The 24,207-nt window shown below is 41.1% G+C and overlaps 1 protein-coding gene across 4 annotated transcripts in view; it reads right to left on the bottom strand.

Annotated features, from left to right (window-relative positions):
- The window catches only part of BBS9 (Bardet-Biedl syndrome 9), a 649,391-nt gene that overhangs the window by 318,855 nt on the left and 306,329 nt on the right, over nt 1–24,207 (bottom strand). For 3 of the 4 annotated variants that reach the window (XM_073549956.1, XM_073549955.1, XM_073549958.1), the window contains exons 14-18: nt 22,726–22,828; nt 22,262–22,366; nt 14,180–14,194; nt 4,658–4,798; nt 4,486–4,581 (exon numbers count right to left, since the gene is read on the bottom strand). In XM_073549956.1, coding sequence (XP_073406057.1) covers nt 4,486–4,581; nt 4,658–4,798; nt 14,180–14,194; nt 22,262–22,366; nt 22,726–22,828 — 460 coding nt within the window. The remainder of the gene's footprint in view (nt 1–4,485; nt 4,582–4,657; nt 4,799–14,179; nt 14,195–22,261; nt 22,367–22,725; nt 22,829–24,207) is intronic. The other variant, XM_073549957.1, reaches the window with a different exon arrangement.

The raw sequence follows: 24,207 nt of genomic DNA, 5'->3' as shown, positions 1-24,207 counted from the left end.
TTGTTCAAAAGTGCAACTCGCCCCACAAAAAACAAGTCCTCACATGGCCATATTGACGGTAAAATACAAAAGTTATGGCTCTGGGAAGTAGGGGAGCAAAAAAATGGAAACTTAAAAATGGAAAAGCCGAAGTTGGTGAAGGGGTTAAGGAGAAGAGTGTAAATGTTTTGGAGTGGCCTAATCAAAGCCCAGACCTTAATACAACTGAGAATTTGTGGTCAGACTTGAAGATTGCTGTTCACCATTTATCTTGAAGGAGCTGTAGCAGTTTTACCTTGAGGAATGGGCAAAAATCCCAGTGGCAAGATGTGGAAAGTTTATAGAGACTTATCCAAAGTGACTTGCAACTGTAATTTCCGCAAAATGAGGCTCTACAGAGTACTGATTTTAGGGGACTGAATAGTTATGCACACTGACGCTTTCAGTTATTTTGTCCTATTTGCTTAAAGTAAAAATAAAACCAAATATTCAAAGTTGGAGGCATGTTATTTTCAGTAAGTAAACCCTATCAAAAACAGTGAAATTCCAAGTTGTGAGGTAGCAAAACATGAAAAATGTCAAGGGGGTAAATACTTTTGCAAGCCACTATACAGCAAGTGAAAAAGGCTCTTAACCATTCACACTTCAGGAAATGCAAGTTATAGGAAAAAGACATTTCACAATATCTTTAGTGAGCTAGACAGGAGACATTGGGATTGCTTATAAAACAGATGTTGCTGAGTAAAAAGGATCCTATGTACGATAGAAACATTAACAATGGACTTTTATTGAACTTTATGACTCCAGTACACAATTGCTGTAACTAAAAAAAAAATATATGCAGTATATATACAGCTCTGGCAAAAATTAAAAGACCACTGCAAAACTTTCAGTTTGTCTGATTTCTTTCTTTATAGGTATATTTTTGAGTAAAATGTAAATTACTCTTTTATTCTATAAACTACTGACAACATGTCTTCGAATTTCCAAGTACTAAATTTTGTATTTATTTTCAGAAATTGAGAAATGGTCAAAATATAAAAAAATGCAGTGTTTGCAGATCTCAAATAATGCTAAGAAAACAAAGTTCATAATCATTTAGAAACAACAATACTAATGTTTTAACTCAGGAAGGGTTCAGAAATAAATATTTTGTGGAATAACCCTGATTTTTAATCACAGCTTTCATGCGTCTGGGCATGCTTGCCACCAGTCTTTAACACTGCTTTTGGGTGACCTTATGCCACTCCTGGGACAAAAATTTAAGCAGTTCTTCTTTGTTTGATGGCTTGTGACTATCCATCTTCCTCTTGATTACCGTATTTTTCACTTTATAAGATGCTCCGGATTATAAGACGCACCCCAAATTTTGAGGAGAAACATAAGAAAAAAATATTTTTTAATATTATGGTGGTGTTTCTTATAATCCTTGCATCTTATTGCTTCCCGGGGTTGATAAGTGCGGTGTAGCGGGGTCCCAGGCTCGCTGCTGGAGGAGGCAGGAGTGGAGTGATGCTGCACATCGCATTCAGAGATGAGGGGGGGGCTCCGATGTGTGCCGCTGCTGCGGGGGACTTGTGCTGCTGCAGGATCTTGTGCTGCTGCCGGGTTTCTCCGGGTGCTGGCTGGAGCTGCGGGTGTCTCCGGTGCCCAGTGGTGCGGCGTGTGTCCGGCGCTGCCCGGGGCTCTGCCGACATTTTGTGACAGGCCAGAGCCCCGGCATTTCCATGGTTCCCTGTGTGTGCAGTGGGTCCGGTAAAAAATGGCACATTTCCGCATGTGCCAGCGGCCATTGCTTACCGGAACCACCGCACACACAGGGAACCGTGGAAATGCCGGGGCTCTGGCCTGTCGCAAAATGTCGGCAGAGCCCGGGGCAGCGCTGGACACACACACACAGCACTGGCCAGCAATCACCGGAAACACCCTTATCACGGTCTATGGTAAGGCATGCACGCTTTGTAAGACGCTCCCCCATTTTCCCCCCCAAATTTGGGGGGAAAAAGTGAGTCTTACAAAGCGAAAAATAAGGTACATTGCAGAGGTTTTCAATGGGGTTCAGGTCTGGAGATTGGGCTGGCCATGACAGGGATTTGATGTGGTGGTCCTTCATCCATACATTGATTGACCTAGCTGTGTGGCATGGTGCATTGCCCTGCTGGAATAAACAGTCCTCTGAGTTGGGGAACACTGCCTGAGCAGAAGGAATCAACGTTTTTTCCAGGATAACCATGTATGCAGCTTGATTCATACATTCTTCGCAAAGATTAATCTGCCCAATTCCAGCCTTGCTGCTGAAGCATCCCCAGATCATCACCGATCCTCCACCAAATTTCACAGTGGGCGCAAGACACTGTGGCTTGCATCTTTCATCCTGCCACTGACGTTTCTGGATTGTGAGTCATGGAGAAAGCGAAAGAATTGTCAATGGATCTACGGGAAAAGGTAGTTGAACTGTATGAAACAGGAAAGGGATACAAAAAGATATCCAAAGAATTGATAATGCCAGTCTGCAGCGTTCAAACTGTGATTAACAAATGAAAAATCAGGAGCTCTGTAAAAACAAAACCACGGTCAGGTAGACCAACAAAAATTTTGTCTACAACGGCCAGGAAAATTGTTTGGGATGCAAAGAAAAACCCACAAATAACATCAGCTGAAATACTGGACTCTCTAAAAACCAGCGGTGTGGCTGTTTCAAGATGCACAATAAGGAGGCACTTGAAGAAAAATGGGCTGCATGGTCGAGTCGCCAGATGAAAGCCATTACTGCACAAATGCCACAAAGTATCTCGCCTACAATATGCAAAACAGCACAGAGACAAGCCTCAAAACTTCTGGAAAAAGGTAATTTGGAGTGATGAGACCAAAATTTAACTTTTTTGGCCACAACCATAACTGTTACATTTGGGTAGAGGTCAACAAAGCCTGTAAAGCATGGAGGTGGATCGCTGATGTTTTGGGGATGTGTGAGCTACAAAGGCACAGGAGACTTGGTCAAAGTTGAAGGAAAGATGAATGCAGCACATTATCAGCAAATACTGGAGGCAAGTTTGCAATCATCAGCCCGGAAGCCGCGCATGGGACGAACTTGAACGTTCCAACATGACAACGATCCAAAACACAAAGTCAAGTTGACCTGTCATTGGCTACAGCAGAACAAAGTGAAGGTTCTGGAGTGGCATTCTCAGTCTCCTCCCCAGAGTGTTTTGATGATATTGAGGTCAGATCTCAAGTACGCAGTTCATGCTAGACAGCCCAGGGATATCCAGGAACTGGAGGTTTTTTTTGCCAAGACAAGTGGGCAGCTTTACCATCAGAAAAAATAAAGAACCTCATCCACAACTACCACAAAAGACTTCAAGCTGTCATTAATGCTAAAGGGGGCAATACATGGTATTAAGAAATGGGGTATGTGAACTTTTGATCAGGGACATTTGGATGTTTTAGGTTGTCATTATGATTTAAAAAGATAAAAAGAAAAAAACACAGTAGTTTGACAATAAATGGCTTCACCCAACCACAAACTATGAGTGGAGAAAAAGTTTTGGTGTGATCATTCATATTCTCTGAAAAAAGGCCAAAAAAGCAAAAATTCTGCCAGGGTATATACATATACAGAGAGAGAGACACAGAGAGACAGAGAAGGAGACAGATTTAGACGAAGTGCAGAAATTTGCACCCAGTGTAATTGCTCTCTTAACCACGGGCATGAAGCAAGATTAGAGGCACCTGTTTGAATTTTGTGGCAATGTTTGTATCAACAGCATAGGAAGAACGCACTCACCAAAGTGTATTTTCAATTTTACGTGGAAGACAACAGTGTTTACTATAGTGGCAAAAAGTCTCGTCTGTCATTCATGTCAGCTCCCCCGTGCAGTAAGGCATACAATGCGCCTGTGCTGAAAAGCATAGCAGGCTGTGTGCGTGATTGAGGAATGCTACAGTCATTATTCAGACAGATGATGATATTCCGACTTAAGGGGCAAGGCAACGAGAAGAGGAGTTCAAATGATTGGCAGAAGAGATATCAGGCCATAAAATTAAATCTCTTTTAATAGTGGGAGTGTGGCAAAGTGGGGATCTGAGACAAAATTGAAACCAAAGTCTTATGGGATAGTTACTTCTATATGTTATAAGCTGGCCAGACAACCACTTTGCACGTACTCATCTCTTCCAAGAAGGTATTTGGGCACACAAATGTTTTGATTGAGGAATACTACTAGTCAATAATTACTCCAACATATAAAATATTCTGACTTATGCTTTTGCTAAAACTTGCCTCACAACATCATTTATAGAGGTTGGAGAAATATGTTTTATTTTTTTAAATGTGTCTATGGAATCTGGCAAGATTTGATGTACACATACGATGGATATACTTGAGCAGAGCTTGAGTACTTGAGTAGAGCTCTACTGAATTGCCAATTGTTTCATTACATATTTATTATTCACTGTGATATATACATATATGGCAAGTCTGGAGAAAAAGAGGTTTTCACTTACGAGAAGTCTTTGAGGCAAGAAGTGTGACTTTTTGTCCGGCAAGTAACTGAAATCCTACAACGTTGACTTGGTCATCATCACTACGTTCTACAAATTCTAAAAACAGGAGTATGTTAGGAAAGTCATTACAGAAACAAGAAGATTATGAGTAGTTACGATACTTAATACTTACCAGGAAACAGGTTAACCAGATTAACAGGAGGTTTGTTCGTGTCAATTGTCAGTTTGTGATTTGCTGCTTTTGATGGTTGCATAGGTAAACAAACAAGTCTTAATGGAAGTCGGAATTTACACTGAGAAACCCGAGAAACCCCTGTATAATGAGAATGAAAATGTCAGCAGGTATATTAGAGTGTAACAAGATACAGGAGGAAAAAAATCATGGCTGTTTTTTCCAAAAGCAGTTTGACATACAGTAATTTGCAAAAGATTTTGGCAGGTTTGGAAAAAAATGTTGCAAAGTAAGAAAGCTTTCCAAAATAGAAATGTTATTAGTTTAGTTTTCTAATTAACAAAATGGGAATTGAACAAATTAAAAATCTAAATCAAGTTAACATTTTGATATTCGGCGTGACCACACTTTGCAGTGTTTATCATGGAGAACAATACGATCGGCTGTCCGAAATCGGACACGAGAGATCGACAACTCTCCTGACCATCAGTCAGTTCACGTCGTCATAAACATTAGACAGTCGACCAAATCCGTCGACATTGGCAGGTTCAGCTTATAATAATCTAAAGTGAATGAGGGCCTTAAGATATTTGGAACAACCTCCCTGCCGAGATCCTTCAACAAATGTGTACAAGTGTACCTAGAAGAACTGATGCTTTGATGCTGTTTTCAAGGTAAATGGTGGTCACACCAAATATTGATTTGATTCAATTTAATTTTCTCTTTTGTCCACTCACATTACAATTTGTTGACTGATAAAAAAAAATCTAATAACATTTCTAGTTTCGAAAGTGTTCTTCTTTTGCAAAATTTTCCACAATTTTCTATGCAAATTGCCTTTTCAGAGAGGAAGAGGACTAGAACTCTAGTGCCACCCACTGGAAGTAGCAATCCTGAAAGATAATATCGACCCCTTAATGAGCCTCGCCATATGACTTAGGATAAAAGCCAAATCAGAATCTTAATTTGCAGACATGGTGTTCCAGGCTATCCACAATTGTCTAAAACTTAAGCACAGTGCTGTATGTTCATACATTATTTGTAATATTGCAGCTCGGCCCCATTAATCTTGATGACATGGAGCTGCAATACCAGTTGTAACCCATAGAGAGGAGTGGCGCTGCTTTATAGAAACAGACATGTTTTACTAATCCAGCACAAAACAATTATGACAATCTTTTTAAAGTGACTATCTACAGGATAGGTTATAAATGTAAAAATAAATTGGGGTTAGACTGCTGGGACGCCCAGAGAGCAAAAGTCTCAAACTCTAGTGTGAATGGAGCATTAGTGTGACCACAGATTCATAAACTTCTATGGATCTATCGGAGCAGTAGTGCAGCTCCAATAGACAGTGAGTGAAAGAGGTTGTCCACTACTTTAGTATTGATGACCTTTCCTTAGGATAGGTCATCAATGTCTGATCGGTCAGGGTCAAGGCTGTTATCAGTGTCGATGGTGGCAGCCGCCAGCCGGAAGTAAACACTTGTGAAGCTGCTCTGTCCACTGGTAGTGGTTGCAGCCGGTTACTGCACATCCACCGTCTATTGATTTGAATAGGAGGCAGATGTGCAGTAACCGGCCCCGACCACTGTCAGAAGATGGCAAGCTCCACAACTGTGTCCGGCTATCGGCTGCCACCACCGACACCGATAATGGCTGATCAGCGGGGTTGAAGGGTGTCGGACCCCAAGCGATCAGACATTGATGACCAACCCTAAGGATAGGTCATCAATGCTTACAGTAGTGGACAACCTCTTGAAGTAGTGGTCATGCTTTACAGCTCCATTCTCACAAGGCACATGACAATTGTTCTTGTGCTCTGTGGGATTCCAGCTATCAGACATTCGTGGACAGGTGAAAACCTTATAATACTGGCCCAAGGGCTCAACTGATATCACTTCCTCCTTATGTATGTTACAACAGCTGCTCCTTACAATCTACGATTTACTATGGTCGAAAAGGAGGATAGAAATACTAGAGACCCACATAGAAATCAGCAATTGTCCCAATTGTCTCACAGCAATTACACATGTATCACCCACCCAAAACATAGCTGAAACTCATGTGAAACCCCTTACACATGCATTACAGCACAGAATCTGTAAGAACAGGACTGGATGCCACGAGACCAGGAAAGCATGAAGTCATAATACATTTGTTTGGAACTAGAATGGTTTTCACAAATTTCTCTTTACTGTACTTGAACTGCATAAATAAAGTGAATGGACTTGTACGGTTTATTAAAAATCTCAAGACTTAAATGTATACTTTAGCTCTGTTCTTCATATAAATGTGAACAGTAAAGAGGTTTATTAGACCACATTCTACGTCACTAATTGCTAGCACAGCTCCACTTGTAATGTATATGTGGAGGGCTTTGCCAGGGTCACAGATTCAAAATTCCGTCAACTGCATGGTAAATGGAAATTAGATTAGGCACTGGCTGAAACATGTATCTCTAGTTTGTGTGCAGTATACAGAAACTATATAGTGTCCAAATATAGCTCCGAGCTGTTCCTGCGAAATTCACCAAATTAAACCTCTCTCTGTCAGATTTCATTCATGGCATCCAATCAATTTCCATAGGCATCTCAAGTTAATATTTATTAAAGACACCAATGGAAACAGACTTTATAGCCAAGTTTCCCACAGTTTAACTTAACTTCAAATATGCTTTTAATAAAGAGCAGGCCAGAATATATAACCATGTAACTCTGATCTTTGCAATGTGACTTCCCAGAGGTGCCAGCGGCTTGAAGTCATTTTTAGATATTCGTAGGATTAGAGGTTATTCAGACATCAGTTTTTCTTGCATGAATACATTCTGTGTTGTGGGGGTATTTTTACTATAGTCTATGGGGTAGTTAACATGTCAGATTTTTTTCATCAGAATTGAGTGGTCCGCACTGAAGCACAGAGACTTGTCCGATATTGATCCGATTTTCTGATCTACCATAGATCGCTAATGCTAATTTTTGTGTCCGTGAACAAAATTGAACATCACTCAGATGCCATCTGTGCTATCTGATTTGATAGGAGAAGCTTGAGAAAATCTCCATCAGTTGTTTTTTTCCATTTGGCAAGAATTGATGAAACTCCGATAGTAAAAATTGACACCGACTCACCTCTGATGATGCTTGGACCTATTTTTGTGTAGGAGAACAATCACTGACGTGTGAATGAGCCCAACAAGAAGAGTTAGATAGGTGTTACATGCCGAGGATGTGCCCTTCAGTCTATCAGTACTGCAGCACCACGTTCTATGAGTAATTTGCTTAGAGAACTGCTGCATTTCACACTGTTACAGAAGGAAATTGGTACTAATAAAGTGATGACCTCCAAACATGGCGTGAGATTTCTGGTGTATTTATATTTTTATTCCAAAATTTATTAATTAAAATGAACTTTGTTTGTGGAAAAACCCCTTTAAGGACCGGCGATATTTCATTTTTGTCTCCCCTTCTTTCAAGAGTCATCACTTTTTTGTTTTTACTTTTCAGTAGACATAACTGTATGTGAGCTTGTTTTTTGCCGGTTATATTTTTGCATGAAATTATTCATTTTATCATATAATGCACTGAAAAACGGGAAAATAATTTCAAGTGCTGTGAAAAGGTGAAAAAAAAAATTCTGTTATTTTTTTTCATTCAGCTGCTGTTTTTAGTGTTACAGCTTTGGGGTTCCTATGACATTTCCATAAATTTTTATCGCATTCTTTTGAAGAATTGTGGTGACCAAAAACCATTTTGTATTTTCCACCGTTTCAGTGTTCTCTGTATTGGATGTATTTTATTAGTCTGGGCAATTACGCAAGCAGGAACACCAAATATCTTAATATTTTTGTTTTAAGTTTTCAATGACAACCAATGACGTCCCACATGCGCTCAATGGATGAGGAGTCCAGAGTTACAGACTTCAGAAGCAAGTTTAGGCTATGCAGGCTGCTCACAGAAGCATGAACAACATACATTTTGTGTGTTGTTTAGTTGAAAAATGGCTCCTAGGACACTTTTACATTCCTTTGTGTAAACCTCTTCATGGCATTGTCCAAGAGGTCTCCAGAGCCATCTCTAGCTATTACTGCATCCAAGACAAAAGTAAGACTCAAGGCTGAAGAGGATAGACTCCCATGGCAGCCTCCATTGCCGTCCTGCCAGGTCCGTGATAGCCTTTGAGAATGGTAGCATAAACCGAACGTCTGGTTCATAGACCAATATCATGCAAACGTCTTTTGATGGTTTGTATAGACACTGTCTGACAACTTAGGTTTGGTGTGTGACTTCGAATTTCACTCACAGCACAAAATGGATCGCTACAAGCAAATTTTCAAATCGAACAAGGCCATGTGGGCAACGCTATGAGGAGCAATTCACAAGGGAACTTTCCACCAGTCCTACTCACAGGATTATGGCATGGGTTGGCAGAATATACAGTAACCATACGCCTCTATTCTTCATTCCAAATGCACCAATAGCTCAAGTTTCCATTGATCTGGTTGTGGAACCAGTGGTACAATCATTTTTCCAAAGTGTTACAGAAGCCATTTTTTTTATACAATTCCAGGTCACATGTTGCTTGTGCAACTGTGAACCACCTGAGTGGCCTAAATGTGCCACCATGGCCTTCAGCGTCTATCGATTTGTCTCATATTGTGCACATCTGGGGTTTCAGTGGTCTCCAATTACAGAACATTTCTTAGACAACCATTAATAACCTTATTGTTAGCATGTGTGGTGCTCGACTCAAATAATTTGAGATGTTCTCAAAATTTTCCATTTTATTTTTTATCATTTTCATATCATAAACATGTCTATCAATTGTGATTTTCATAATTAGATCACTTTTCAGTCTTGGTATAGTAATTTAGATTTTGCAGAGAATACATTTCTCTCTCTCTCTCACACACATTCATATGTCCTTTGCAAAACAAAACTAATTAGACCAGTGCCTTTCAGAACTGTTCACTTCCAGCGCCTCCCTGCCACATTCTCTTTTGAAATACCCATTACAAAGATGAAAGTCCTATCTATAGTTAATGTGATGACCATTTGTTACGAATGATTAAAAGCTCGATGTTGACAATACCCATTAAACAAATTACCTGCCACATTATAATTATTGGTTGCTATTGTTGGGAATTTATAATTAATTTTTGTGGTCATTCCCACCCCTATCCCTGCCTTAGGTGTCAATCAATGGATAAAAATCTGTGTTCCTTCATTTTGTTCTCCTTTGTACCTCGAATGCTACAGACAGGCATCTGTGGCTAAGACAGAACGCTTTGCTCTATCATATAAAGCATAATTTTGATCTGAGTCACAGTAGCCAGCAGCATTCCTTGGATGGTCTTTCATCTTATCTTCCGACTTTTCTAAGGTCAATACAGAGATGAGGGCTTCATCCAATTTACACAATCAAATGACAAAATCAAAGATCCCTTGAGAATTGGGTGCATTGCTTAACACCTTAATCTATCCAGTATTACTGACTACATATATAGGCACGGGCTAGAGTTTATTTGAAATAACGGAAATGAACCTAAAATTAAGCTAAATTTGTTTTGATTTACTGTATAAAATGGTCAAGTCGGGTCAATCAGGGCAAGTCAGATACAGATGGAGGGGTTACCATTTGTCATTATTTTCCTTAGTAGTTCTCTTATGTGCCCCCGACACTTGGCAGTCATGGGGTTTAGATCTTGAAACAAAAGGAAATACATTAATTTAATAAACCAAGTTTGCACTAAATGGCCACAATATTTAAACAGTGTGCCTGCCAGACTGTTCATCACCAAAACTGTCCCTCACGTCTCACTAAATAAAGACAATGCAGAATATATTCTAATATTCTATAAATCTTTGAAGTCCTCCTATAACATGAGTAGTTAGGTAAAGGCTGCGTTACCTCCAGGGCTCTATTACGTCCTGCGGTGAGGACGATCCACATTCCCAAATTTTGCTCTCGTATGAAACTAAGAAGGTGCCTAAGGCAGTTACATCCCACCGTGCTAATCAGAAGAAAGGAGAAATTTGTGTATGCGTGGTATTTCAAAGCCAAACTTTGCTCTCAATCAATGAAAGCTGAACAATTAAAAATGAAGGCTCATAAATATCAGTAGGATGGCCAAGGTAAAACTAGAAAACTAGCATATATATACAGTATATATACATAACAGTATATATACATATTATATTACTTTTCTTTTTCATTTGTTTAATGTTTACACCAGCGTTGCACTTTCCATGAATCCTGAAAGGCAGCTGTACATAGTCCTCCTGTGATTTTGGGAGAGCTCAGAGTCGCACATCGGAAGGCTGTGAAAGCCGGGAGACAAGCCCTATGGGTGCAGTAAAAAGAGCAATTTCCTGCTGTTACTTCTTAAACCAGAAAAGGAAAGAAAAGTATATAACTATAAAAGCATGGAATAAAAAGGGACATCTGAGGAACCTGAACGTACTGGTGAACTTTTAATTTCAGGTGGAAATGTTATTGACCTCACCTTGGGTTCACTTGACTAAACTTTCAGATTTTCGACACACTGCCAGATTCAGAAGGAATGGATTTTTAATTAATTGATGATAATTCTCAGAAATGATACTTTCTTTATTGACACACAAACTTGTGAAGCTATTACATACATATGGTATAATTTGTTCTTTCATTTCATAAATTGTGAGAAATAGAATATAACATAAATATGATATTGGGGGGGATTTACAGATAAAAATATTCTGCAATTATAAAGAATGATAAAATAAAAGCTGTTCAGGGAAAATAAATTTTACAAAGAATCCTTATTTCTTGTGACTGTGTTATATGCTCAGATAGAGACCCTGTCTTTTTCTTCTAGGCTAACGGTTACCATGTCATCCCACATTGAAGAAACCTGCGCAGCCTTCTGTGTCACGTGTAGAACAGCAGTGCCCTCTAGTGCCGAGACTATGCACATCCAATCAGCAAAGTTACCAAGAAGAATCAGAGCATAGAAACTGCTGATGAGCAGGAGGGATACAACTTGTTTTTTTTTTTACTCGGGGTATACTAATAATTGGACAAACACATGATAATCACATACACTTCCCAGTTCCAGAGGAGAGATTTTCAATAACGCAATAGTAAATGGAGGTCAACTCCATTCTCCCAGTGCCCACCGCTCTTTAATAAGTTAGATGATCCTAAAGAAAGTAGTTTGCTTTTCCTGGACATGGATGCTTTTACAATAAAAACAGAGGCATACTTGTTTTGAAATCACAGCCTGTAATTGGCTGTAGCAGTCAGGTCACGGAAACAACTGATGAACCACACTTCTAGTCACCTGATCCCTGCAGCCAATGAGAGGTTGCAGCATTCCTGTGATTTCCGATTGGAGCAGATATCACTTCCAGGACCTCTGAAGCGGCCTACACTGGATCAATGGTGCTGATGGTAGGCGACTATGCTTCTGGGGCTAGTATATTTCAAAATGATCTATGACTAGATTTTTTTCTGATTTAGACAACCTCTTTAAGTTTTTTTTTTTTAAAGGGAATCTATCAGAAGGTTTTTGCCATGTAATCTGAAGAAAGCAGAAGACAGAGGCTGAAACACAGAATTCAGGGATGTGTCACTTGTCAAAGTGGGTGCTGTTGTTTACTAACTGTGAAGGATTTATCACTAAGAGATTAACATTGCCATTCTAGGCCAGTAATGTCCCCTCCTATGATAAGCAGCCCACTGTCTATGGACTTTGTTCACAGAGCCTGGTGTGGGTCGGGTTAGCTTTCTCAGCTGTGCTTCAGGCTGCACTCAGTAACCTAAGTGATATACTGTTGGAATCATGGTCTCTTCTCCTACATTAAGGTGCTCTCAGATGAAACAGCAAAAACCTGCTGACAGATTGCCTTTAAGAAGAAACCCCAAAATACTCATCAATATCAGTTCCTTTGGAACACTAAGATTGAGACAACTAGTGCGCAATGTTAATATATCTAATTTTTGGATTCCTTTCTTTAAAGGGAACCTGTCACCCCCCCCAGGGTGTTTTTCACTAAAAGAGCCACCTTCAGTAGCACTAAGGCTGCATTATGTGAAGGTGGCTCTTCTGTTTCTGACCCCCATTAACGCCAAAATAGTTTTATAAATAGCTCCTCATACCTGCATTCTGTCACAGAGGTATGGAGTGTCGCCGCCTCCCAGCTGTCCATCAACCCCCTCTATAGCGTCCCTGCACCGCCTCCTTCTTTTGTATTTGCCGTTACATGTTGTCGGGTGCCTGCGCTGTGACAACTGTTCTCAGGCATGCGCAGTGCGCGCTGCACGGGAACTGCCATCAAGCAGTGGAGCGAGTTGGCAACAAGGTAGATAACAAGCTAGGTTAAAATCAAAGGGATGGTACCAAGAAAAAAATAAGCAGGCATCGATGAGGTCGAGCAACAAAGTGACATCATTAAAGACATCAGTAAGCAAGCGAGGGGTTAAGAGAGTCACTAGCCAAGTCCACAGGGAGATTTGCTAATGAAAGTGCCGTCTAAAATGAAGTCAGAATTCTAGTGTAAGTGCCACGTGTCACATTTGTTAATGGTTTTTAGACACGGTTTACAAATCACTAGACAGGATAAGAATGTGTCTAGAAAAGGGTGTGCATAAGTGATCAGCAAACGTGCTTGGATAAGGTGTTATCCGAGCATTCTCGCGTGCTAACCGAGTGACTTCGGAGTGTTTGAATAATATGCCAAGTCCCTGCGGCTGCATGTCCCGCGGCTGTTGGACAGCCGCAACACATGAAGGGATTGCCTAACTAACAGGGAAGCCCACCAAGTGTTGCAGCTGTCGAACAGCCTCGAGACATGGAGCCAGTGGATTCCAACATATTTGAGCACGCCGAAGTCACTCGGCACCCGAGCATGGTCTTATAACAGCTTACCTGAACACGTTCACTCATCACTAGTGTCCATCTAATGTTGTTTGTAAAATACATCAAATTGCACGGCACCCAGCAATGGTGTCAGCCTCACTCCCTTCCACCATCAGCTCTAAGTCAGAGAGATGGCAGCTGTAAAGGAAGGCAGATGAAGGAATGGGGCCAGAAGAGTTGTTACCAATGGTCTAGCAAAACAAGGGCATCCAGGAGTCGGAGCAGAGTACACTGGGTGACACAGCAATTGGCAAATTGTTTTCTGCTGTCAAACCACAATATACATGGCGGTCAGGAAAAAAGTAATTGTGGTAATAATACAATTTTTATTTTTATGTAGGCTCGGAATAATACGGTTAATAGCTAGAGACATCAATGTGAATCCAAAAGTGTTTGTTGAACATCGAATTTCAAGACCATTGACAATCTGGGGTCATCCCTATTTGCTGCCACAAACACATTTATATATAAAAAAAACAAGAATATGGGGTATTTTTCAAACTATTCTTCGGGACATTATTAATGTGCGCCGTGTTCAGGATTTACCATGCTCTTGAATATAATATATGATATTTAGCAACAGAGCGCTACATATACTGCCAAGGCCTATTGTTCATAATTCTTACCTTCAGGGTTCAGTTCTAATGTCACAGGCAGCAAAAAGGAGAAAGAAAAATCACAAAAAGGTAAGAAATGTTTCATAAAAGAACAGCTGAGTAAACTTTAGGGCACTTTAGCTGCAGCACAGCATATGACATTGGAAAATGGTTAATCCAATAAAGATTAGCTACTAAATGGAAATGTAATAAGCTACAGAAAGATGAGGTAAATAGGCTAGGAACAACTCCGAGCCTTTCCCATAGAGCACAGTCCGCATAGCGTTTCTCCTCAATGCTAACGTGGGCCCTCTAGCCATGGAGACCTATACAAACCTGGATTGCATACAGCATTTATCGACAGGCGGAAGGAAGCGGAATAAAGGCAGGACATTGTTAGCAGCGAGTATATAGCGTGAGTGCTCCATGTGTACACTGGATCATATAACACTGGCTTAGGGACCGCTGGCTCTGCAACAGCACAAAGTCAGTTTCTGTTTTTATTTTATACATTGCCCAAATTCAGCTTTTTAACATCTAAATATCTGATAGAGCCACAAAGCACACACAGAACTCAGATGGGTCTTTTCTGGTTCTATCATTCGTCACTTTCTTCTGGTTCTTTACGTGTCTGCCTTACATGACCTATGCTTTCTTTATTCTTCTGCACACAAAGTGTGTCATAATTAACATTACAATTATATCAATTAAACAATGGCTTGGCCTAGTCATCTTCATTAACATCTTTTGAATTCTCCTTGAGATCTTGTGGACCACCATAGACATTTTTCGGCTTTGTGTTTCAACAGCTATCTGCACCAAAATATGTAAATATATCAAAATAATATATAATAATAATAATATAATAATATACCAAAAAATACGTAAAAAAATGGAAAACACGCAATTTATTCTGCGATTATTGTGTGTTTTCCATTTTTTTACGTATTTTTTGTGACAATTTGAAGCATTTTCTTTTTCTTTATTTTTTTTATATGTGCTTTTTAGGCTCCTCATAGAAGCCTATAGGGAAAAAAGCACGCCAAAAAAAGATCATTTCAATTGGATCATAATCGAGGAGTAGTCATGAGTTTTCATGAAACCACTGGTAAACTTAGTATATTTTCTGCACAAAAAATGGCAGTAGGCAATAAAACACAGGTATGTGGTAACATGGCCGCATGGTGGAGGAGCATGCCAGAAATCATTTTTTAAAGACATTTCCATTAGCCATCTCCTAGTTTTTTGTCTGAAGCGCCGTAGAATATAATGCCATTGTAAAGAGGTGGAAATCTATGAGACACCATGGACCGCTATCAGTGTGTGCTACGACTGAGCACAAAAACACTCATAAAAATGAATTAGAAAAACAATTATTGTTCAAGCTCCCGTGTTACCAATTTCTTTTAATAACTAGAGCAGGGGTGGGGAACCTCAGGCCCCAGGGCCATTTACGGCCCTCCATGACCTTTAATCCGGCCCCCGGGCAGATTCTCAGGGAGCACAGTACTTTGGCAGGGAGTTATATTTTGATTGCCACCAGCTCATTAATTTCTTCTTGCTTGTGAGCACACACATGCAGTGTTCACTACTGAACACTGAAGGGCATGCAATGAAAGATTACGTCCTGACACCAGTGCCAGTGCCAGGATGTACTTTGTGGGCGGAGTTTGTATGGCCCCCGAAGGATGGTATAAATGTCCAAATGGCCCTTGGCAGAAAAAAGATTCCTCACCCCTGAACTAGAGGCTTACTGCAAACACAAACTCCACTTTGGCTAATGGGTAATAGAAATGAATCGTTGAAACATACAGAATAATTCTTAGGGACTTTTTACATGGGCAGGTAAACTGAGCCAACTAATGGTATAAAGGTTTATACATGTGGCATTCATCACAAATGTGCCAAATCCATGAGACAAGCAATTCTTAATACCTGTCTACAAAAGGGGATCTGTTTGTGACAATAAGCTTTATGTCAGTGTAAAAGAGGTAATCGGCCAACAAAATCAATTGCTCATTTGTCGGCACCGGGCTTGTTTACATGGGGAATAGTAAGGACTTTGATGATCATACGTTGATGTCAAAGAGTATTTATTCATTATAGCTACGCAACAAGAAAAAATTAAGTTTTTCAAAAATCATAAATTATTATTATTCCTTGTGACAAATACCCAGGTGGAACTTTCCTCTAAACACTTTTTAACTATGACTTTCCATTATACGGAGTGAATTTATTCTGCTAAATATTTATACTCTGGTGTTCAAGGTCATTACCTTGTAAATATACAAAGGCTCCCCAGTGTAGTGATAAATGTAATATAATGCCCTTCAATTACCATCCAATGCACTGAAGAGCTGGCAAATGCCGAAGCAGAATGCCGCCGGTTATTATACCACTAATGTCGCAATCATTCTAGACCTCAAAGGTTGTTTTTGCCCTTCAGCATTCCACAGGTCACAAAACTTTACTTTAATGTTGATGTAGCTATAAAAGATGTTGTTTCTTGCTTTCTTTTTGTACTAGTTGGGAGTACATAAATGTGTTGACACTTGCACAGGAAGCTCCATCATACAGGGGGACTGTCAGGTGCTGATTGTGAGGCAAATGTCCCATATATAATCATCCTTTTCGAACTGACCCAGCAGCAATCTGTTGGCAAAAAAGTTGTGCATAGACAACTTTTTTTGTCTGCCTGAAAAAAAACTGATTTCAACTGGATTAATTTTTTTTGTACATTGAAGTCTACGGAAAAAGGATCAGTTAAAAAGCCATGTTTTACTACCATTCGAAAAGGATCTGTTTTTTGCTTACTGGAGGTGGAAAAATACATATTTAGTAAATACTAGCTGAAGAGCCCGGCGTTGCCTGGGCATAGTAACTAACTGTGGTTAGTTATAACAAATTAGAATGATTATATTGCACATAAAAACCGTGCATCTAATCCTATCCTGTGTGATACTGACTGCTGAGCCGTGTATCTAATCCTATTCTGTGTGATACTGACTACTGAGCCGTGTATCTAATACTATTCTGTGTGATACTGACTGCTGAGCCGTGTATATAATCCTATCCTGTGTGATAGTCTGCCTGCTGAGCCATGAGTCTAATCCTCTCCTGTGTGATACTGACTGCTGAGCTCTGCTGAGCTGTGTATCTAATCCTATCCTGTGTGATACTGTCTGCTGAGCCGTGTATCTATTCCTATTCTGTGTGATACTGACTGCTGAGCCGTGTATCTAATACTATTCTGTGTGATACTGACTGCTGAGCCGTGTATATAATCCTATCCTGTGTGATAGTCTGCCTGCTGAGCCATGAGTCTAATCCTCTCCTGTGTGATACTGACTGCTGAGCTCTGCTGAGCTGTGTATCTAATCCTATCCTGTGTGATACTGTCTGCTGAGCCGTGTATCTATTCCTATTCTGTGTGATACTGACTGCTGAGCCGTGTATCTAATACTATTCTGTGTGATACTGACTGCTGAGCCGTGTATATAATCCTATCCTGTGTGATAGTCTGCCTGCTGAGCCATGTGTCTAATCCTCTCCTGTGTGATACTGACTGCTGAGCTCTGCTGAGCTGTGTATCTAATCCTATCCTGTGTGATACTGACTGCTGAGCTGTGTATCTAATCCTATCCTGTGTGATACTGCCTGCTGAGCCGTGTATCTAATTCTATCCTGTGTGATACTGGGCTCCCCCTACAGTCTGTGTCAGAGGGTGGTCTGTGTTGGCACGGTAATAAATTGTGTTATTTCCAGCTTTACAGAAGGACGATAACACCATAGAAATGATAAGAATAATAGGCCTCAGTTACCACAACTGTCTACAAAGAAAACTGTTGCTCACAGCAACCAATCACAGCTCATTTTTCATCTTTTAAACAGCTCTGGGACAGCGTGGCGAGTTTTGAGTGGCGACTTTTGTGTTTCGACTTTTATGTGGCGAGGTTGGTGTATGTGTGGTGAAATGTGTGCTGAGGGTGGCATATGTGTTGAAGCACGTGGTAGTGTGTGGCGCATTTTGTGTGTATGTTCATATCCCCGTGTGTGGTGAGTATCCCATGTCAGGGCCCCACCTTAGCAACTGTACGGTATATACCATTATGTAGATAGGAGCAAAATTGTTTGGTGAATTGGAACGCGTGGGATTAAAATTTTGCCTCCTAACATAGCCTATGACGCTCTTGGGGTCCAGACGTGTGACTGTGCAAAATTTTGTGGCTATAGCTACGACGGTGCAGATGCCAATATATACATACACTTTTTCCCCATTATGTAGATAGTTGTGGCCAAAAGTATTGACACCCCTGCAATTCTGTCAGATAATACTCAGTTTCTTCCTGAAAATGATTGCAAACACAAATTCTTTGGTATTATTATCTTCATTTATGTTGTCTTAAGTGAAAAACACAAAGGAGAATGAAGCAAAAAGCAAAACATTGATCATTTCACACAAAACTCCAAAAATGGGCCAGACAAAAGTATTGGCACCCTCAGCCTAATACTTGGTTGCACAACCTTTGGCCAAAATAACTGCAACCAACCGCTTTCGGTAACCATCAATGAGTTTCTTACAATGCTCTGCTGGAATTTTAGACCATTCTTCTTTGGCAAACTGCTCCAGGTCCCTGATATTTGAAGGGTGCCTTCTCCAAACTGCCATTTTTAGATCTCTCCACAGGTGTTCTATGGGATTCAGGTCTGGACTCATTGCTGACCATCTTAGAAGTCTCCAGTGCTTTCTATCAAACCATTTTCTAGTGCTTTTTGAAGTGTGTTTTGGGACATTGTCCTGCTGGAAGACCCATGACCTCTGAGGGAAACCCAGTTTTCTCACACTGGGCCCTACATTATGCTGCAAAATTTGTTGGTAGTCTTCAGACTTCACAATGCCATGCACACGGTCAAGCAGTCCAGTGCCAGAGGCAGCAAAGCAACCCCAAAACATCAGGGAACCTCCGGCATGTTTGACTGTAGGGACAGTGTTCTTTTCTTTGAATGCCTCTTTTTTTCTCCTGTAAACTCTATGTTGATGCCTTTGCCCAAAAAGCTCTACCTTTGTCTCATCTGACCAGAGAACATTCTTCCAAAACATTTTAGGCTTTTTCAGGTGAGTTTTGGCAAACTCCAGCCTGGCTTTTCAATGTCTCAGGGTAAGAAGTGGGGTCTTCCTGGGTCTCCCACCATACAGTCCCTTTTCATTCAGACGCCGATGAATAGTACGGGTTGACACTGTTGTTCCCTCGGACTGCAGGGCAGCTTGAACTTGTTTGGATGTTAGTCGAGGTTCTTTATCCAACAACCACACAATCTTGCGTTGAACTCTCTTGTCAATTTTTCTTTTCTGTCCACATCTAGGGAGGTTAGCCACAGTGCCATGGGCTTGAAACTTCTTGATGACACTGCGGACAGTAGACACAGGAACATTCAGGTCTTTGGAGATGGACTTGTAGCCTTGAGATTGCTCATGCTTCCTCACAATTTGGTTTCTCAAGTCCTCAGACAGTTCTTTGGTCTTCTTTCTTTTCTCCATGCTCAATGTGGTACACACAAGGACACAGGACAGAGGTTGAGTCAACTTTAATCCATGTCAACTGGCCGCAAGTGTGATTAAGTTATTGCCAACACCTGTTAGGTGCCACAGGTAAGTTACAGGTGCTGTTAATTACACAAATTAGAGAAGCATCACATGATTTTTCGAACAGTGCCAATACTTTTGTGCACCCTCTTTTTTATGTTTGGTGTGGAATTATATCCAATTTGGCTTTAGGACAATTCTTTTTGTGTTTTTTCATTTAAGACAAATTAAATGAAGATAATAATACCAAAGAATTTGTGTTTGCAATAATTTTCAGGAAGAAACTGAGTATTATCTGACAGAATTGCAGGGGTGTCAATACTTTTGGCCACAACTGTACCTTTTATTCACAGTATCAATTGAAAGAAAAATTCAACAGAACTGCCCTTATACTCTGTTTCAGAAGCAAATATATACACCATAAGTGTACAAACCAAAAAAGAGAGTTCTTCATCTAAGCTTGTTAAAAAAAATTTGTCTTGGTTCAACATACCCTGAAATGTGTGGTGTAAGATTATCATCTTTTCAAGAAAAACATTGTTCTGTGATACTAGTCCAAGGTATGAGTTTATATGTTTCTGTGCAGCCATCCAGTGGCTGTGATGTGGACTGCACCCTTTCATCAACTTTGCTAGCATGTTGCACGATGGTATAAAATATGTTTCACGAGAAAGTGCAAAGTCCAGCTGAGGACGGCAGAAGTGCAAAGTCCAGCAGGATGGCAAATGTGCAAAGTCCAGCTGAGGATGACAGAACTGCAAAGTCCAGCTGAGGACAGCAGAGCTGCAAAGTTCAGCTGAGGACGGCAAAAGTGCAAAGTCCAGCTGTGAACAGAAAAAGCGCAAAGTCAAGCTGAGGATGGCAAAGCACAAAGTTCAGCTGAGGACAGCAGACTTGCAAAGTCCAGCTGAGGACCACAAAAGTGCAAAGTCCAGCTGAGGACAGCAGAAGTGCAAGTCCAGCTGAGGATGGCAGAACTACAAAGTCCAGTGGAGGACAGAAGAACTACATCCATCTTAGGAACAGAGGGGTACAAAGTTCAGCTAAGGATGGCAGAACTACCAAGTCCAACTGAGAACCACAGAAGTACAAAGTTCAGCTGAGGACCACAGGAGTACAAAGTGCAACGGAGAACCACAGAAGTACAAAATTCAGCTAAGGACCATAGAAGTACAAAGACCAGCTGAGGATTGTAGAAGTACAAAGTCCAGCTCAGAATCAAAAGTTCAACGTTCAGCAGAGGACTGCAAAGTACAAAATTCAACTGAGACCAACAGAAGTACAAAGTCCAGCTGAGGAAAACGAAACTGCAAAGTCCAGTGGAGGATGACAGAAGTGCAAAGTCAAGCGGAGGACGACAGAACTACAACGTCAAGCTGAGGACGACAGAACTACAACGTCAAACTGAGGACGACAGAACTACAAAGTCCAGCTGAGGACCACAGGAGTACAAAGTGCAACTGAGAAGCACAGAAGTACAAAATTCAGCTAAGGACCACAGAAGTACAAAGACCAGCTGAGGGCCACAGTAGTATAAAGTCAGGCTGAGAACTAAAGTAGTACAAAGTCCGCCGAGGAACACTGAAGTACAAAGACCAGCAGAGAACGGTCACTGGAGAAGCAAATATTTTAAAAAAAAAAATCTAGGAACTGACACCAACACAGATGCTTAGTGTAGCAAAACTTAACAGGAGAGCAGCAAGGCCAGCAGCTCATTTTGACTTCAAAAAATAGAGACAAAGCTTGCAAGGTCACCTATCCATATTTGTTATATAGGACAAACAAACAGTAATTAGTTAAGAGTTGAGGACTTTGATGAGCGCAGTGTGTTTACCACCCATATTAATACTGGGCCAAACAGCAAACTTTTGAAAGGGCTGTGATTTTAACATCCAGATGGGAAGAACAGGATTGGACAAAAAAGTGTGCGGTGGAGGTCCTCTATGTCCACAAAGCGGTGGAAGGTGCATAGTCTGCCCACACCATAATCTGTCATTGCTAATGGCACACAAACCCAGCTATTTCCTTAGTTGTTCCAAGCAACCAGCCTTTCTCATGTGATAAGACTTGGGATGACAATGTCAAAAATCACAATTTCCGAACCTTTGGCCGCCATTCTCTAGCCAACTTTCAGAGATAAAGCTGTAAAGAGATAATACTAGGAAACAAGTTATAGTTAGCTTTCTTGGATAAATCTGAAAAAATAAAGGCCAAAAATTTCAGAACAAATTTCCAGTATTCATACTGATAATTAGCAACAGTTCTATGCCTTTATCCATTTCATACATGTAACTACGCGACTGTTATGTCAAAAACATCATTTTGACTATTGACGCCCTTTAAAATTTGCAAATTAGTACTAGTGTCACCTGTACTATACAGAGGGAAATCTGTCAAGTTTCTGCTGCCATATTTGAGAGGCCCCGATTCCAGCACCATGTCAGATAGGACAGCATAAGCTTCATCACAGACTCTCATCAATAATACTCAATTATTAGTCCTTATTGTTCGGCTGTGAGGATAGTCACCTGTAGGGGTACTGTATGAGACAACCGCGCTGCCTTCAAGGTCGGCCGGGGAACTGTTTTCTTTCAGGTATACTGAAGTGCTTATGGATTTAGACATTCCTGGGTCTGAAAAACAAGAAAAACAAAATGTAAGAGGCAGATAGATAAAATTTTAGACTAAAAAATGTAAGTTTCTAATAGTGGAAGAATTTTTGCCATGATCTTCAGCAATAAAACATTACGTATATCACTACAACCACTTAAGCTACTCACTACAAAATCACTGTTGCACTATCCAGACTCACTCAATAAATATTCTTCAATATATAGCTTTATGATCAAACATGCACAGTGACAAAGTCAGAGAATTCGAGGAACCACGTAACAATTCTTAAATGGAGATTTGTAAAAAAAAAAAAAATTAAGCAGAAAGATTGTGACATGTTGAGCATGAAGCATGAATGTTAGATAGTTTTACCACTTACCGATAGAATGAAAAATGAATTGATCCTGAGTAAGGGCTAGAAAGGGTGGGACACTGATGGACAGCACTGTCTTCTGCACATGTAGTCTGGTCCGTATTGAGAACTAAGGAGATATCAATCACAGAAAATAACTGATAAAGTTTGGGATAAAATACAAGAAGCAGTTAGACAGGTTTAATGCGATTATTTTTTTTAGCACACACACCAGTTATTCATGGCTATTCACTGAACAACAAATTAGGACATGCAAGAAGTTAACATTTCAGAGGAGATTCCATTCCATTGTGATATGTGACACATAAATATGTAATTCTAGATGGTGGCCCGATTCTAACGCATCGGGTATTCTAGAATATGTATGTAGTTTATTTATGAAGTTTTAATAATAATGCAATAATGCACCCCCCAATCCTGATATGCATGGTCCTCTCACCCCCCAATCCTGATATGCATGGTACTCCTCCCCCCTCTTTCCTGGTAAGCATGGTCCCCTCACCCCCCTTACTGGTATGCACGGTATCCCTCACCCCCCTTTCCTAGTATGCATGGTCCCCTCACGCTCCAATCCTGATATGCATGGTACCCTCACCCCCAAATCCTGATATGCATGGTCCTCTCACCCCCCAATCCTGATATGCATGGTACCCCTCACCCCCCCAATCCTGGTAAGCATGGTCCCCTCACCTTCCAATCCTGGAATGCATGGTCCTCTCACCCCCCAATCCTGGTATGCATGGTCCTCTCACCCCTCTTTCCTGGTAAGCATGATCCCCTCACCCTCCTTTCCTGGTATGCATGGTCTCGTCACCCCCCTTTCCTGGTATGCATGGTCCCGTCACCCCCCTTTCCTGGTATGCATGGTCCTCTCACCCCTCTTTCCTGGTAAGCATGGTCCCCTCACCTCCCTTTTCTAGTATGCATGGTCCCCTCACCCCCCCTATCCTGGTATGCATGGTCCCCTCACCTCCCTTTTCTGGTATGCATTGTCCCCTCACCCCCCTTTCCTGGTATGCATGGTCCCCTCACCCCCCTATCCTGGTATGCATAGTCCAGTCACCCCCTTTCCTGTTATGCATGGTCCCCCCACCCCCCTTTCCTGGTATGCATGGTCCCCCCACCCCCCTTTCCTGGTATGCATGGTCCCCCTCACTCCCCTTTCCTGATATGCATGGTCCCCTCACCTCCCAATCCTGGTATGCATGGTCCCCCTCACCCCCCTTTCCTGGTATGCATGGTCAACCTCACCCTCCTATCCTGGTATGCATGGTCAACCTCACCCCCCCTTTCCTGGTATGCATGATCACCCTCACCTCCCTATCCTGGTATACATGGTCACCCTCACCCCCCTTTGCTGGTATGCATGGTCCCCCTCACCCCCCGTTGCTGGTATGTATGGTCCCCCCTTTGCTGGTATGCATGGTCCCCCTCCCCCCCTTTGCTGGTATGCATGGTCCCCTCACCCCCCTTTGTTGGTATGCATGG

This window comes from Dendrobates tinctorius, unplaced genomic scaffold (genome assembly GCF_039654945.1).
Source record: "Dendrobates tinctorius isolate UK_male_01 unplaced genomic scaffold, ASM3965494v1 ptg000162l, whole genome shotgun sequence".
In the NCBI taxonomy this organism is placed as follows: Eukaryota; Metazoa; Chordata; class Amphibia; order Anura; family Dendrobatidae; genus Dendrobates; species Dendrobates tinctorius.
The sequence above is the reverse complement of the archived record's forward strand: the minus strand, read 5'-3'. Positions and strand labels throughout refer to the sequence as shown.